General features: G+C 49.4%; 1 protein-coding gene across 6 annotated transcripts in view; it reads right to left on the reverse strand.

The window, feature by feature from the left end:
* M1AP (meiosis 1 associated protein) overlaps positions 1-15,692 on the reverse strand; it is a 186,431-nt gene that overhangs the window by 40,415 nt on the left and 130,324 nt on the right. For 5 of the 6 annotated variants that reach the window (XR_010179217.1, XM_063925946.1, XM_063925965.1 and 2 more), the window contains one exon: positions 974-1,171. The exons of the other annotated variant lie outside the window; for it this stretch is intronic. Coding sequence is in view for 4 of the 5 variants with exons in the window: in XM_063925946.1 (XP_063782016.1) it covers positions 974-1,171 (198 nt within the window). In the remaining variant the exon portion in view is untranslated. The remainder of the gene's footprint in view (positions 1-973; positions 1,172-15,692) is intronic. 6 annotated transcript variants of the gene reach the window in all.

A 15,692-nucleotide genomic window follows, 5' to 3' on the forward strand; every position in this document is an offset into this window, starting at 1 on the left:
GCGCTAAACATTCCCCTAATCCGCTTGGCTGTGCGCTAAACATTCCCCTAATCCGCCTGGCTGTGTGATAAATATTCCCCAGATCCTCCTGGCTGTGCGCTAAACATTCCCCTAATCCGCCTGGCTGAGCGCTAAACATTCCTCAGATCCGCCTGGCTGTGCGCTAAACATTCCCCAGATCCGCATGGCTGTGTGCTAAACATTCCTCAGATCCACCTTGCTGTGCGCTAAACATTCCCCTGATGTGCCTGGCTGTGTGCTAAACATTCCTCAGATCCTCCTGGCTGTGCGCTAAACCTTCCCGTGAACCGCCTGGCTGTGCGCTAAACATTACCCCACTCCACCTGGCTGTGCGCTAAACATTCCCCCGATCCTCCTGCCTGTGTGCCAAACATTCCCCCAATCCGCCTGGCTGTGCGCTAAACATTCCTCAGATCCGCCTGGCTGTGCGCTAAACATTTCCCTAATCCACCTGGCTGTGCGCTAAACATTCCCCCGATCCGCCTGGCTGTGCGCTAAACATTCCCCCGATCCGCCTGGCTGTGCGCTAAACATTCCCCCGATCCACCTGGCTGTGCTCTAAACATTCCCCCGATCCACCTGGCTGTGCGCTAAACATTCCCCCGATCCACCTGGCTGTGCGCTAAACATTCCCCCGATCCACCTGGCTGTGCTCTAAACATTCCCCCGATCCACCTGGCTGTGCGCTAAACATTCCCCCGATCCACCTGGCTGTGCGCTAAACATTCCCCCGATCCACCTGGCTGTGCGCTAAACATTCCCCCGATCCGCCTGGCTGTGCGCTAAACATTCCCCCGATCCGCCTGGCTGTGCGCTAAACATTCCCCCGATATACCTGGATGTGCACGGTGTTCTCTATATGCACTAAGCCATGCACAGAGCATTCCCCCTGCGCTGCCAGGCTGTGGATAGTTAGGTTTCCCCTGTACAATACACTCACTGATCATAGTACCTGTGCTCGATGAAGAGCTTTGTCTGTCACTTGATGGCTAAGTGTCAGAGGCATCAGAAGGACCATTTCTCTCACAGCCACTGGACGCAGGAGTAGAGCGGTGGAATCAGATGGTGATATTATGACATGTGAAAGGACAGGAGGGGCCCAAGAGAAACTGCGTACAGTAGAGCAGGCAAGAAGACATAACTCCTGGGACTAGGACACCCAACGATGAAAGTGATGGTGGAAGGAAGAGAGAAACCGTGTAACATCAATATAACACATCCAGCAACAGAAGTGTATAATACATGCAATTACTCATTTCTGCAGACACAGGATGGAGCTGTGCTTAGCATCAGCAGGAGATGGTACTCATACATCATCCCCCGAACTGGCCATCGCACAGGACACCCAAGCGCTACACCAGAGAGGATGGTTCACAAAGGAAAGACATATAGGGTCTTATTCTGAGTCACATGTAGGTCCATATGCGGACCAGAATGTATAAGATCCGCAACTAGAACCCAACTCTGGCTACATGCCTACAGCACTCCACAAGGTGGTTCTCTTCTGTGTGTACACCCAACTGACATCTAGAAACTACTATCTGACAGGCAGAGAAAACCGCCCGTCATGAACCAAACCCAGATATGTAAAGATGCATATGTTCACTTTGGCACATGCAGCTTACTATAGCTGAGGCTGCATATGAACCTGCGACTCACAATCAAGCCCTTACTCAATGGAAGACATTCACTGGTCGGACAGAGGACAACTCGAAATAACTCATGACTGAGAGACCTTCGGTGGCACTCCAAGGGCAGGGGTTACGCAAAGTCACGTTGGGTACCTACAGTACTCTGTACGCTGGGAAGACACATGGGGGTAGGGGAGACATCTCAGTAGGCATATGAAACACATGGTGGTTGGGGAGACACCTACTCAGAAGGCATGGGAGACACATGGTGGCAGAGGAGACATCTCAGTAGACCAGGGAGACACATGGTGATAAGAGATACATCTCAGTAGGAAGGGGAGACAAATGGGGGCAGAGGATACATCTCAGTTAGCATGAGGAACATATGGTGGTAGGGGAGACATCCCAGAGGCCAGATAGACACATGGGGGTAGGTGAGACCTCTCAGTAGACATGGGATACATATGGCGGTAGAGGAGACATCGCACTAGGCATGGGCAACATATGGAAGGGGAGACATCTTAGTAAGCCTTGGGAACACATGGTGGTTGGGGAGACAACTAGTCAGAAGGAATGGGAGACACATGGTGGCAGGGAGACCTCTCAGTAGGTATGAAAAACATGGGGGAAGGGGAGATATCCAAGTAGGCCAGGGAAACACATGGTGGTAGGGGAGACATGTAAGTAAGCCAGGGAGACACGTGATGGTAGGGAAGACATCCAAGTAGGCCAGGGAGATATCTCTGTAGGCATGGTAGACATTCTTTAGGCATTGGAGATGCATGGTGGTAGGGTAGACATCTCAGTAGACATGGGAGATATCTCAGTAAGCCAGGGAGAAAAATGCTGGCAGGGTAGACTACTCAGAAGGCATGGGAGACACATGATGGAAGGGGACACTCTCAGTAGGCCAGGGAGACCCATGGTGATAGGAGATACATCTCAGTAGGCAGGGGAGACAAATGGGGGTAGAGGAGACATCTCAGTTAGCATGAGGAACATAGAATGGTAGGGGAGACATCCCAATAGGCCAGGGAGATACATGGGGGTTGGGGAGACATCTCAGTAGGCATGGAATACATATGGTGGTAGAGGAGACATCGCAGTAGGCGTGGGAAACATGTGGAAGGGGAGACATCTTAGTAAGCATTGGAAACACATGGTGGTTGGGGAGACAACTACTCAGAAGGCATGGAAACATATGGTGGAAGGGGAGATCAGGGAGACGTGGTGGTAGTGAAGACATCGCTGTAGGCATGGTAAATTCATGGTGGAAGGGGAGACATCTCAGTAGGCATTGGAGAAGCATGGTGGCAGGTTCGACATCTCAGTAGACATGGAAGATATCTCAGTAAGCCAGGAAGACACATGCTGATTGGGGAGACTACTCAGTAGGCATGGGATACACATGGTGGTAGGGCAGACCTCTCTGTAGGCATGGGGAACACATGGTGGCAAGAGAAACATCTCTGTAGGCATGGAAGACACCTAAGTAGGTTAGGGAGACACATGTTGGTAAAACAGACATCTCAGAAAACAAAGGTGAAAGGGGAACACCTACTCAAAAGACAAGGGAGACACATTGTGGTAGGGAAACATCTCTGTAGGCATGGGAGAAGCATGGTGTTAAGGGTGACAACTACTCAGCAGACAGGGGAGACACCATGTGGCAGGGAAGATGCCTACTCAGATGGCATGGGAGACATATGGTGGTAGGGGAGACATCTCAGTAGACAGGGCAGACACTCGGTGGCAGGGGAATCATCTACTCAGTAAGTGGTGGGGAAGACACTTGGTGATGGGGAGGCATCTACTCAGAAGGGAAGAGGAGAAAAATAAGAATTTACTCACCACTAATTCTATTTCTCGTAGTCCGTAGTGGATGCTGGGTACTTCGTAAGGACCATGGGGTATAGACGGGCTCCGCAGGAAACTGGGCACTCTTAAAAGAAAGATTAGGTACTATATCTGGTGTGCACTGGCTCCTCCCTCTATGCCCCTCCTCCAGACCTCAGGGAAACTGTGCCCGGAAGAGCTGACATTACTAGGAAAGGATTTGGAATCCAGGGTAAGACTCATACCAGCCACACCAATCACACCGTACAACTTGTGATAACCATACCCAGTTAACGGTATGAACAACAACTGAGCCTCATTCAACAGATGGCTCATAACAATAACCCTTTAGTTAAGCAATAACTATATACATGTATTGCAGAGAGTCCGCACTTGGGACGGGCTCCCAGCATCCACTACGGACTACGAGAAATAGAATTACCGGTGAGTAAATTCTTATTTTCTCTGACGTCCTAGTGAATGCTGGGTACTCCGTAAGGACCATGGAGATTATACCAAAGCTCCCAAACGGGCGGGAGAGTGCGGATGACTCTGCAGCACCGAATGAGCAAACTCAAGGTCCTCCTCAGCCAGGGTATCAAACTAGTAGAATTTTGCAAAAGTGTTTGAACCCAACCAAGTGGAAGCTCGGCAAAGTTGTAAAGCCGAGACCCCTCGGGCAGCCGCCCAAGTAGAGCCCACAGTCCTCGTGGAATGGGCTTTTACTGATTTAGGATGCGGCAGTCCAGCCGCAGAATGTGCAAGCTGAATCGCGCTACAGATCCAGCGAGCAATAGTTTGCTTTGAAGCAGGAGCACCCAGCTTGTTGGGTGCATGCAGGATAAATAGCGAGTCAGTTTTTCTGACTGCAGCCGTTCTGGAAACATAGATTTTCAGAGCCCGGACTACGTCCAGCAACTTGGACTCCTCCAAGTCCCGAGTAGCCGCAGGCACCATAATAGGTTGGTTCACATGAAACGCTGATACCACCTTAGGAAGAAATTGGGGATGAGTCCTCAATTCTGCCCTGTCCATATGGAAAATCAGATATGGGCTTTTACACGACAAAACTGCCAATTCTGACACCCGCCTGGCCGAAACCAAGGCCAACAGCATGACCACCTTCCACGTGAGATATTTTAACTCCACGGTCTTAAGTGGCTCAAACCAATGTGATTTTAGGAAATCCAAACACCACGTTGAGATCCCAAGGTGCCACCGGAGGCACAAAAGGGGGCTGAATATGCAGCACTCCCTTAACAAACGTCTGAACTTCAGGCAGTGAAGCCAGTTCTTTTTGAAAGAAAATAGACAGAGCCGAAATATGGACTTTTATGGATCCCAATTTTAGGCCCATAGTCACTCCTGACTGTAGGAAGTGCAGAAATCGACCCCGCTGGAATTCCTCTGTTGGGGCCTTCCTGGCCTCACACCAAGCAACATATTTTCGCCATATGCGGTGATAATGTTTTGCTGTCACATCCTTCCTAGCTTTTATCAGCGTAGGAATGACTTCATTCGGAATGCCTTTTTCCTTTAGGATCCGGCGTTCAACCGCCATGCCGTCAAACGCAGCTGCGGTAAGTCTTGGAACAGAGAGGGCCCCTGCTGCAGCAGGTCCTGTCTGAGCGGCAGAGGCCATAGGTCCTCTGAGATCATTTCTTGTAGTTCTGGGTACCAAGTTCTTCTTGGCCAATCTGGAGCAAAGAATATTGTTCTCCCTCATCCTTTTATTACAATTCTCAGCCCTTGGGTATGAGAGGAAGAGGAGGGAATACCTAGACCGACTTGAACACCCATGGTGTTACTAGTGCGACCACAGCTATCGCCTGAGGGTCCCTTGACCTGGCGTAAAACCTATTTTAGCTTTTTATTGAGGTGAGACACCATCAAGTCCACCTGAGGCAGTTCCCATCAATTTGCAAACTGCGTGAAGACTTCCTGATGAAGTCCCCACTCTCCCGGGTGGAGGTCGCTCCCGGAATGAACACTGCTGACAGTGCGCTTACTTGATTCTCCGCCCAGCGAAGAATTCTGGTGGCTTCTACCCTCGCCACCCTGCTCCTTGTGCCACCTTGGCGGTTTACATGAGCCCCTCCGGTCTGACTGGATCAGAACCGGTTGGTCGCGAAGTAGGATCTCCGCTTGACTTAGGGCGTTGTATATGGCCCAATAGTTCCAGGATATTGATGTGAAGGCAAGTCTGTTGACTTGACCACAAACCTTGGAAATTTCTTCCCTGTGTAACTGCCCCCCACCCTCGGAGGCTTGCATCCGTGGTCACCAGGACCCAGTCCTGAATGCCGAATCTGCGGCCCTCGAGAAGGTGAGCACTCCGCAGCCACCACAGGAGAGACACCCTGGCCCTGGGGGATAGGGTGATTAACCGATACATCTGAAGATGTGATCCGGACCACTTGTCTAGTAAGTCCCATTGGAAGGTCCTCGCATGGAACCTGCCGAAGGGGATGGCCTCGTATGATGCCACCATCCTTCCCAGGATTCGAGTGCAGTGATGCACTGACACCTGTTTTGGTTTTCAATAGATTCCTGACCAGTGTCATGAGCTCTTGAGCTCTCTCTATCGGGAGATAAACCCTTTTCTGGTCTGTGTCTAGGATCATGCCTAGGCTAGGCAGATGAGCTGTAGGAACCAACTGCGACTTCGGAATATATAGAATCCAGTCGTGTTGTCGTTTCACTTCCAGAGAAAGTGATACGCTGTCCAGCAACTGCTCTCTTGATCTCGTTTTTATGAGGAGATCATCCAAGTATGTGATAATAGTGACACCTTGCTTCCGCAGGAGCACCATCATATCCGCCAATACCTTGGTGAAATTGGTAATGACAATCCCGTACCGCAATTCTGAGGTACGCCTGATGAGGTGGATAAATGGGGACCTGAGGTATGCATCCCTTATGTCCCGATTCACGATAACGTCTCCCCCTTTTCAGGCTTGCAATGACCGCTCTTAGCGATTCCATCTTGAACTTGAACCTTTTCAGGTATATGTTCAGGGATTTTAATTCAATATGGGTCTAACCGAACCGTCTGGTTTCGGGATTACAACATGGTCGAATAATAACACCCTCTTGTTTAAGGAGGGGACCCTTGACCACCACCTGTTGAAGATACAATTTGTGAATTGCAGTTAACACTGGCTCCCTCTCTTGGGGGGGAAGCCCGCCGGACCATCAGTGAGGAGGCATCTTCTCACAGTCCAGCCTGTATTCCTGCGACACAATTTCTATTGCCCAGGGATCTAACAGGGAGTGAACCCACTTGTGGCTGAACTTACGAAGGCGTGTCCCCACCGGGCCTAGCTCCGCCTGTGGAGCCCCAGCGACATGCGGTGGATTTTTGTAGAGGCCGGGGAGGACTTCTGTTCCTGGGGACTAGCTGTGTTGTACAGCTTCTTTTCCTCTGCCCCCAGCTCTGACAAGAAAGGATGCACCTCAGACTTTCTTGTTTCTTTATTCGAAAGCTGCATTTAATAATGTTGTGCTTTCCTAGGCTGTGCAGGAATATAGGGCAAACTAGCAGAAGTACCCACTATAGCTGTGGAGAGCAGGCCCGAGAACCTTTCTCCACACAATCCTCAGTGTCACAACTGAGGATTTTGACTGACAGGAGAAAGCCTCAGTTGTAGGGACTGAGAGGAACTTAAACCGGGGAGGTTTAATCAGACCCCTGGACATGTAAGTGTTAAAATGAAACCCGAAGGTGTGACCATGACAACCAGGTAAAAGTCAAAATAAAAGTTTATTAACAGACTCCGTGTAAACAAACAGCATTCAAGGTAAATAATGGCAATGATAATTAATATGATTCCTGGAGCACTCTGGTCATGAAATGGTTACACAGGACACTGGTAGGTAAGAACAGCTGTTAAAGTCCTTAGATGGAATAACCTTACCAGGCCTGGCTGTAGTAGTGAAGATATCCAAGGAACATGCCAGTAGATGGAACAGATGAAGTTGGTAACTTGAATCAGCTATTGTAATTGCTGGATAGAACCAGCCAGGTGGTAAGACACGGAGTGGATGCGGAATGGAATCAGCCAGATGGTAAAGTCACTGAATGAATGCTGGGTGGAACCAGCCAGGTGATGAAACACGGAGTGAGTGTGGAATGGAATCAGCCAGATGGTAAAGTCACTGAATGAATGCTGGGTGGAACCAGCCAGGTGATGAAACACGGAGTGAATGTAGTAAGATGCTAGGGAGCGTGGAAACAGAGGAGTTGAAGGATGATTACCGGTGGTAGTGGATACTGCTGGAAGCAGATGAAATAGCTGGAAGCTGGAAACTGGATCAGCCACGGAGGACTGCAGAGTCAGGCTGCACTGCAAGATGGTAGACAGGTGCGGGTCTCTTTAGTGGATGCTGGAGACAGGAGCTGGAACCTGGAAACAAAACTACAGGAGAGAGACTGGAACAAGGTATGACAAACAAAGCACTGACCATTTCCTGGCCCAGGCACAGGATACTTATACCTGCAGCTATGCAGGCATTGGCTGGGCAATTATGCAGATTTCCAGGGACAGTGGATTGGAGGAACTGAAACATGTGATTGAATCCAACATGGCTGCGCCCATGTTAGAACTTGGAGGGAAAGCTGGTTTGGAAACCATGTGGAAACATAACAGTAATGGCGGCACCGGCCGCAGAGGACAGGAGACGCCATGCAGGATTCAAACATGGCGCCGCTGTGACAGCGTCTCAGCGTGACAGGAGGGATATGCAGAATGTGGACACAGATGAGATCCGGCCTTGGAACGCTGAGCCACCCTCAGGAGACATCTGAAAGTGGCCCCAGGACACTTCTTAGGTTTTAGAGGAAACTTTGAGTGGAAATTCCGGACCAAGGCAGGAGCATGGACATCTGACGCATTGGTCCAAGAGCGTTCTTCAGGACCATAGCCCTTCCAGTCAATAAGATATTGCAACTGACCGTAATGGAAACGTGAGTCCAGAATCTTGGCCACTCCCCGTTGAGTCTGAACTTTAGGAGCTGGAGGAAGTGTAGAATGAAACCGATTCAGGATCAGCGGTTTTAACAGGGAAACATGGAATGTCCTGGGTATCTTCAAGAAGGGAGGTAACTGAAGCCTGTAAGCAACGGGATTGATGACCTGTTCAATTTTAAAAGGACCGATGAAAAGAGGTGCAAATTTCATGCTAGGAACTCTCAACCTCAAATTCTTCATGGACAACCATACACGATCACCCACCTTGAGAGCAGGAACCGCTCTACGCTTCCTATCGGCAAACTTCTTGTACCTGAATGAGGCTTTAAGCAGGACCGCGCGGACATTCTTCCAGTTATTTGAGAACTGGCGCAAGGTGACATCCACTGCTGGAACAGAAGTTGCTGGAAGCGGATGGAATTCCGGAACTTTAGGGTGGAATCCGTAGTTGATGAAGAATGGTGTTGAAGAAGATGAGGAATGGTATTGATTGTTGTGGCTAAACTCGGCCCAAGGAAGGAGTTGAACCCAGTCATCTTGGGAGGAAGACACATAAATGCGGAGGAAGGCCTCCAAGTCCTGATTCACCCTCTCAGTTTGACCATTGGTCTGAGGATGGTAAGCTGTAGAAAACTTTAACTTGACTTGGAGGGCTTGACACAAACTTCGCCAGAATTTGGCTACGAATTGTACTCCACGATCAGAGATGATCTCTTCAGGAAGACCGTGAAGTCGGAAGATCTCTTGGATAAACACTTGAGCCAACTTGGAAGCTGACGGAAGACCGGTGAGGGGTATGAAATGTGCCATCTTGGTGAACCGGTCAACTACCACCCAGATGGTATTAAACTTGTTGCATATAGGCAGATCTGAGACAAAGTCCATCGACAAATGGGTCCACGGTCGACTGGGAACAGATGATGGAACCAGTTGCCCCGCAGGAGACTGGCGGGGGACTTTGTGTTGGGCACACTTTGGGCAAGAGGCAATAAACTCCTTGACGTCCTTCTTCAGAGTTGGCCACCAGTAGGACCTAGAGATAAACTCGAGGGTTTTCTGAATGCCTGTATGTCCGGCAAAACGGGAAGCATGGGCCCAATGCATGAGCTTCTTCCTTAACACCGGCTTCACAAAACTTTTCCCTGGTGGGGGAGTAGAGTCCATCCCTACCGTGGAGAATGCCAACGGATTAATAATAGGATGCATGTCTGAAGACTCTGACTCGTTTTCTTGCTCCCAAGAGCGGGAAAGGGCATCGGCCTTGCGATTCTGAGAGCCCGGACAGAACTGGAGTTTAAAGTCGAACCTGGAAAAGAAAAGTGCCCATCTGGCCTGACGAGGGTTAAGACATTGTGCGCCTTTCAGGTATAGAAGATTCTTGTGGTCGGTAAGTATAGTGATTGAATGAGAAGCTCCCTCCAACAGATATCTCCACTCCTCTAGAGCGAGCTTGATGGCTAGCAACTCCTGGTCGCCAATGGCATAGTTGCGCTCAGCTGGGGAGAACTTCCGGGAGAAGAAACTGCAAGGATGTAGATGGCCATCTTTAGCCCTCTGGGATAACACCGCTCCTACTCCAACGGAGGAGGCATCCACCTCTAGGATGAAAGGAGAGTTGATGTCGGGCTGTTTCAGAACTGGTGCAGAGATGAAACGTTGCTTTAAAAGATGAAAAGCTTGCGTAGCTTCTTCAGACCACTTGGACGGGTTAGCACCCTTCTTGGTTAATGCAGTGATAGGCGCCACAATGGTGGAAAAGTCTCGTATAAACTTTCTGTAATAATTGGCGAACCCTAAGAACCTCTGGACCCCTTTGAGGGTTAAGGGTATCGGCCAATTCTGGATTGCTTGTAGTTTCTCAGGATCCATCTCTAGTCCGGAACCGGACACAATGTAACCTAGAAACGGAATGGATTTAACTTCAAAAACACATTTCTCCAATTTGCAATAGAGATGATTGACTCGGAGACGGGACAGAACCTCCTTTACCCAGTAACGATGTTCCTCTAGATTATTGGCAAAGATGAGGATATCGTCTAGATATGCCACGACATGGCGGTATAAGATGTCTCTGAAGATCTCATTGACGAAATGCTGGAAGACAGCTGGAGCGTTGCTCAATCCGAAGGGCATGACGAGGTACTCATAATGTCCATCACGGGTGTTAAAGGCGGTCTTCCACTCGTCGCCCTCACGGATCCGGATGAGATTGTAGGCACCCCTCAAATCCAACTTTGTAAAGATGGTTGCTCCGCTGACTCTATCGAAGAGTTCTGTAATCAAGGGTAAAGGATACTGGTTCTTGATGGTAATGTCATTCAGACCTCTGTAGTCGATGCATGGTCGCAGACCACCGTCTTTCTTCTTAACGAAGAAGAAGCCTGCGCCGGCTGGAGAAGAAGAAGGTCGGATGAAACCTTTCGCCTGGTTCTCTTTGATGTACTCCTCCATGGAGTGCGTCTCAGGCAGAGACAACGGGTAAATTCGGCCTCGAGGTGGAACCTTCCCTGGAATGAGATCAATTGGGCAGTCCCATTCTCTATGAGGAGGAAGGATATCAGCAGAAGCTTTACTGAACACGTCCGTGTAGTCTTGATATGGAGGAGGTGGGACATCAGACGACCTGGGGAGAGAAGCACAAACAGGAAGCACTTTGGACAAACAGGTCTCAGCACAGGAGGGACCCCATGCTAGTATCTGCGTAGTCGTCCAGTCAATTGATGGATTGTGGAGGCGGAGCCATGGAAGGCCCAAAACCACTGGATGTGTGGCTCTTGGAATCACTAGGAAGGAAATAAATTCTGCATGAAGAACTCCCACTCTCAGACGAACTGGTAGAGTCCTTAGAGAAATAACTGTGTCAAAAATCTTGCTACCATCCACAGCAGTTAAGGAGATGGACGAAGGAAGTCTCTCGGTGGGTAGGGACCACCGTTTAACATAAGCTTCAGTTATGAAATTCCCAGCTGCTCCGGAATCAAGGAGGGCAATGACGTTCCTGTAACGTTGAGCAATTTGAAGCGAGACTGGGAGATTACAATCACGAGGGGATGGAGAGGAGAGCATTATTCCTAGCCGGCCCTCTCCTTGGCGAGCTAGGACTTGAAGTCCCGGACGTTTGGGACAGGCATTGATTGCGTGAGACGGAGCTGCACAGTAGAGACAGAGGAACTCGGAAAGACGTTTTCGGCGCTCAGCAGGGGATAGACGGGAACGACCAATTTGCATGGGCTCATCGTCGGACAGAGACGGTTGACGAGGAGGAGGAGCAGAAGATTTTGGAGTGGATGACCTTCCTCGCTCAATTGCTCTTTCGCTGAACCGTAGATCAACCTTCGTGCATAATGAAATTAGCTCATCCAACTTAGAGAGCAAGTCTCTGGTAGCTAACTCATCCTTGATGCGCTCAGATAAGCCATGCCAGAATGCAGCATACAGGGCCTCGTCGTTCCATGCCAGTTCGGATGCCAGGATTTGGAACTGTATTAAATACTGTCCCACAGTACGTGTTCCCTGGCGTAAACGGAGAATCTCAGATGAAGCAGAGGTTACCCGGCCTGGCTCGTCGAAGATGCGCCTGAATGTTGCCACAAAGTCAGTATAGGAGGACAGCAGGGGATCAGACTTCTCCCATAAAGGTGATACCCAGTCAAGGGCTGAGCCGCTGAGAAGGGAGATGATATAGGCAATTTTAGTACGGTCACTGGGGAAATTGCCAGGTTGAAGCTCAAAATGGATTTCGCATTGGTTGAGAAATCCCCTGCAGAAGCTTGGAGATCCGTCAAATTTTGCTGGCGTTGGAAGATGAAGACGTGGAATGGAAATGGGCAAGGTGGGTGGGGTTACAGCTGGTGTCACTGTGGTGGACGCACCGGACGTGTCAGGTTCACAGAGGGTCGTTTGAATCCCATCAAGCCGCGTAGAGAGATCCTGGAGACAGCAGATGATATGGCCTTGTGCAGCCTCCTGATGTTCAAGTCGGGCTGCCAGTTCTTGCATCGGCCTAGCCGCTTGATCCTGGTCTCCGGCTGGATTCATATGGTCAGTGCTTACTGTCACAACTGAGGATTTTGACTGACAGGAGAAAACCTCAGTTGTAGGGACTGAGAGGAACTTAAACCGGGGAGGTTTAATCAGACCCCTGGACATGTAAGTGTTAAAATTAAACCCGAAGGTGTGACCATGACAACCAGGTAAAAGTCAAAATAAAAGTTTATTAACAGACTCCGTGTAAACAAACAGCATTCAAGGTAAATAATGGCAATGATAAATAATATGATTCCTGGAGCACTCTGACCATGAAATGGTTACACAGGACACTGGTAGGTAAGAACAGCTGTTACAGTCCTTAGATGGAATAACCTTACCAGGCCTGGCTGTAGTAGTGAAGATATCCAAGGAACATGCCAGTAGATGGAACAGATGAAGTTGGTAACTTGAATCAGCTGTTGTATTTGCTGGATAGAACCAGCCATGTGGTAAGACACGGAGTGGATGCGGAATGGAATCAGCCAGATGATAAAGTCACTGAATGAATGCTGGGTGGAACCAGCCAGGTGATGAAACACGGAGTGAATATAGTAAGATGCTAGGGAGCGTGGAAACAGAGGAATTGAAGGATGATTACCGGTGGTAGTGGATACTGCTGGAAGCAGATGAAATAGCTGGAAACTGGATCAGCCACGGAGGACTGCAGAGTCAGGCTGCACCGCAGGATGGTAGGCAGGTGCGGGTCTCTTTGGTGGATGCTGGAGACAGGAGCTGGAACCTGGAAACACAACCACAGGAGAGAGACTGGAACAAGGTATGACAAACAAAGCACTGACCATTTCCTGGCCCAGGCACAGGATACTTATACCTGCAGCAATGCAGGCATTGGCTGGGCAATTATGCAGATTTCCAGGGACAGTGGATTGGAGGAACTGAAACATGTGATTGAATCCAACATGGCTGCGCCCATGTTAGAACTTGGAGGGAAAGCTGGTTTGGAAACCATGTGGAAACATAACAGTAATGGCGGCACCGGCCGCAGAGGACAGGAGACGCCATGCAGGATTCAAACATGGCGCCGCTGTGACAGCGTCTCAGCGTGACAGGAGGGATATGCAGAATGTGGACACAGATGAGATCCGGCCTTGGAACGCTGAGCCAGCCTCAGGAGACATCTGAAAGGCAAGTAATGGCGTCCAGATACCCGGATCGTGACACTCAGCCTTCCATATGCCTCTTAAGTCGGCATCATCTGTCCAATGTATATTCTACAGGACAAGTCAAGCAGAAATTGACATAGCTTTGACTCTAGGACCCAGTATACTCATGTCCCTTTGGGCATGCTTTATAATTATATATCTATCACTTAAGACAGCATCTTAATATATTTATATGCATACTAGGGTCTCAATCTCTGCTGATAAGGTACCTGTCCATGCTGCCACAGCGCTATAAACCCATGCCGACACAATCGCCGGTCTGGGTAGTATAATAGAATGTGCACACTATCTGCAGGATCCCTGAGAATAGCTAGTGCAAACAGGACACCCAAGGGGAAGATTCTCAACACATCCTGGCCCTAGTGGGAAAGGATACAGCCTGAGAATTCTCTTGTGGGAAGCTGCCGTCTCTTGTCTGGAGATTCCCGCTCTTTTTCCTCATGAGAGGAGGGGAATTTACCTCAGCATTCTTCCCCTTAACATCTGTACTCTCGTGTCAGGGACAGATGAGTCATCAGTGATATGCAAATCATCTTTTATTCCAATAATCATATATTGAATATCTTTTAGCCCTCTTGGCTGTAACTTTGCATTATCGTAGTCGACAGTGGAGTTAAACTCCGTGTCGATACCAGTGTTTGTTAATTTGGATAGTGAGCATAGAGAGACTCTGAAGGTCTCTGTGACATAGGGACAGACCAGGGTAGATTTCCTTTCTGTTCCCTAACCTTTTGTGCAATAAGTTTACCTCAGCACTTACACATATCCAAACAGGTGTCGGCGTTGTCGACGGAGACACTCTCCCACACACATATCCGCTCTATCACCTCCTTAGAGGAGCCTTTTACCTCAGACATGTCGACACACGCGTACCGACACACCACACACACAGGGGATGCTCTATTTGAAGACAGTTCCCCCACAAGGCCCTTTGGAGAGACAGAGAGAGTAAGCCAGCACACACCTCAGCATTATATAACCCAGGGATTACACTACAACTCAGTGTTTACCCAGTAGCTGCTGTATATACAATTTTTGCGTCTAAATTTATGTGCCCCCCTCTCTTTCCACCCTTCCTTCCAGTGGAGCTGTGAAGAAAAAATGGTGCCGGTGTTGTGAGGAAGAAGGCCGGCCCCCCTCAGCGGCGGGCTTCTGTCCTTTTATGTACTTTAATGGCGGGGGTTTTTACACATATACAGTGCTAGACTGTATTATGTGTGTTTTTATTGCCAAAAGGTAATCTAATTGCTGCCCAGGGCGCCCCCCCCCCCCAGCGCCCTGCACCCACCAGTGACCGGAGCGTGTGGTGTGCTGTGGGAGCAATGGCGCACAGCTGCAGTGCTGTGCGCTACCTTATTGAAGACCGGAGTCTTCAGCCGCCGATTTTCTCCTGGTTCTTCCGTCTTCTGGCTCTGCAAAGTGGGCGGCGGCGCGGCTCCGGGACCGGACGACCGAGGACTGGGCCTGTGTTCGATCCCTCTGGAGCTAATGGTGTCCAGTAGCCTTAGAAGCACAAGCTAGCTGCAAGCAGGTAGGTTCGCTTCTCTACCCTCAGTCCCTCGTAGCAGTGAGTCTGTTGCCAGCAGATCTCACTGAAAATAAAAAACCTAACAAATACTTTCTTTTCTAGTAAGCTCAGGAGAGCCCCTAGTGTGCATCCAGCTCTGGCCGGGCACAGATTCTAACTGAGGTCTGGAGGAGGGGCATAGAGGGAGGAGCCAGTGCACACCAGATATAGTACCTAATCTTTCTTTTAAGAGTGCCCAGTCTCCTGCGGAGCCCGTCTATAACCCATGGTCCTTACGGAGTACCCAGCATCCACTAGGACGTCAGAGAAATAACTTAATAGGCAGGGTTTTTGTTTAGCTGATGCACTTAGATATTACATTACTCCCTTTGGTTATATCTGCACTGATTCTAAGCATAAATCTAGAATATCCCTGTTATTTTTACCTTTATTAGGACTATTCCTAATTGGTTAGCTCTGTGAAGTCTACTCCTTCTCCCATGTTGGTCATTGATTG

Source organism: Pseudophryne corroboree, chromosome 1 (assembly GCF_028390025.1).
Source record: "Pseudophryne corroboree isolate aPseCor3 chromosome 1, aPseCor3.hap2, whole genome shotgun sequence".
Taxonomy (NCBI): Eukaryota; Metazoa; Chordata; class Amphibia; order Anura; family Myobatrachidae; genus Pseudophryne; species Pseudophryne corroboree.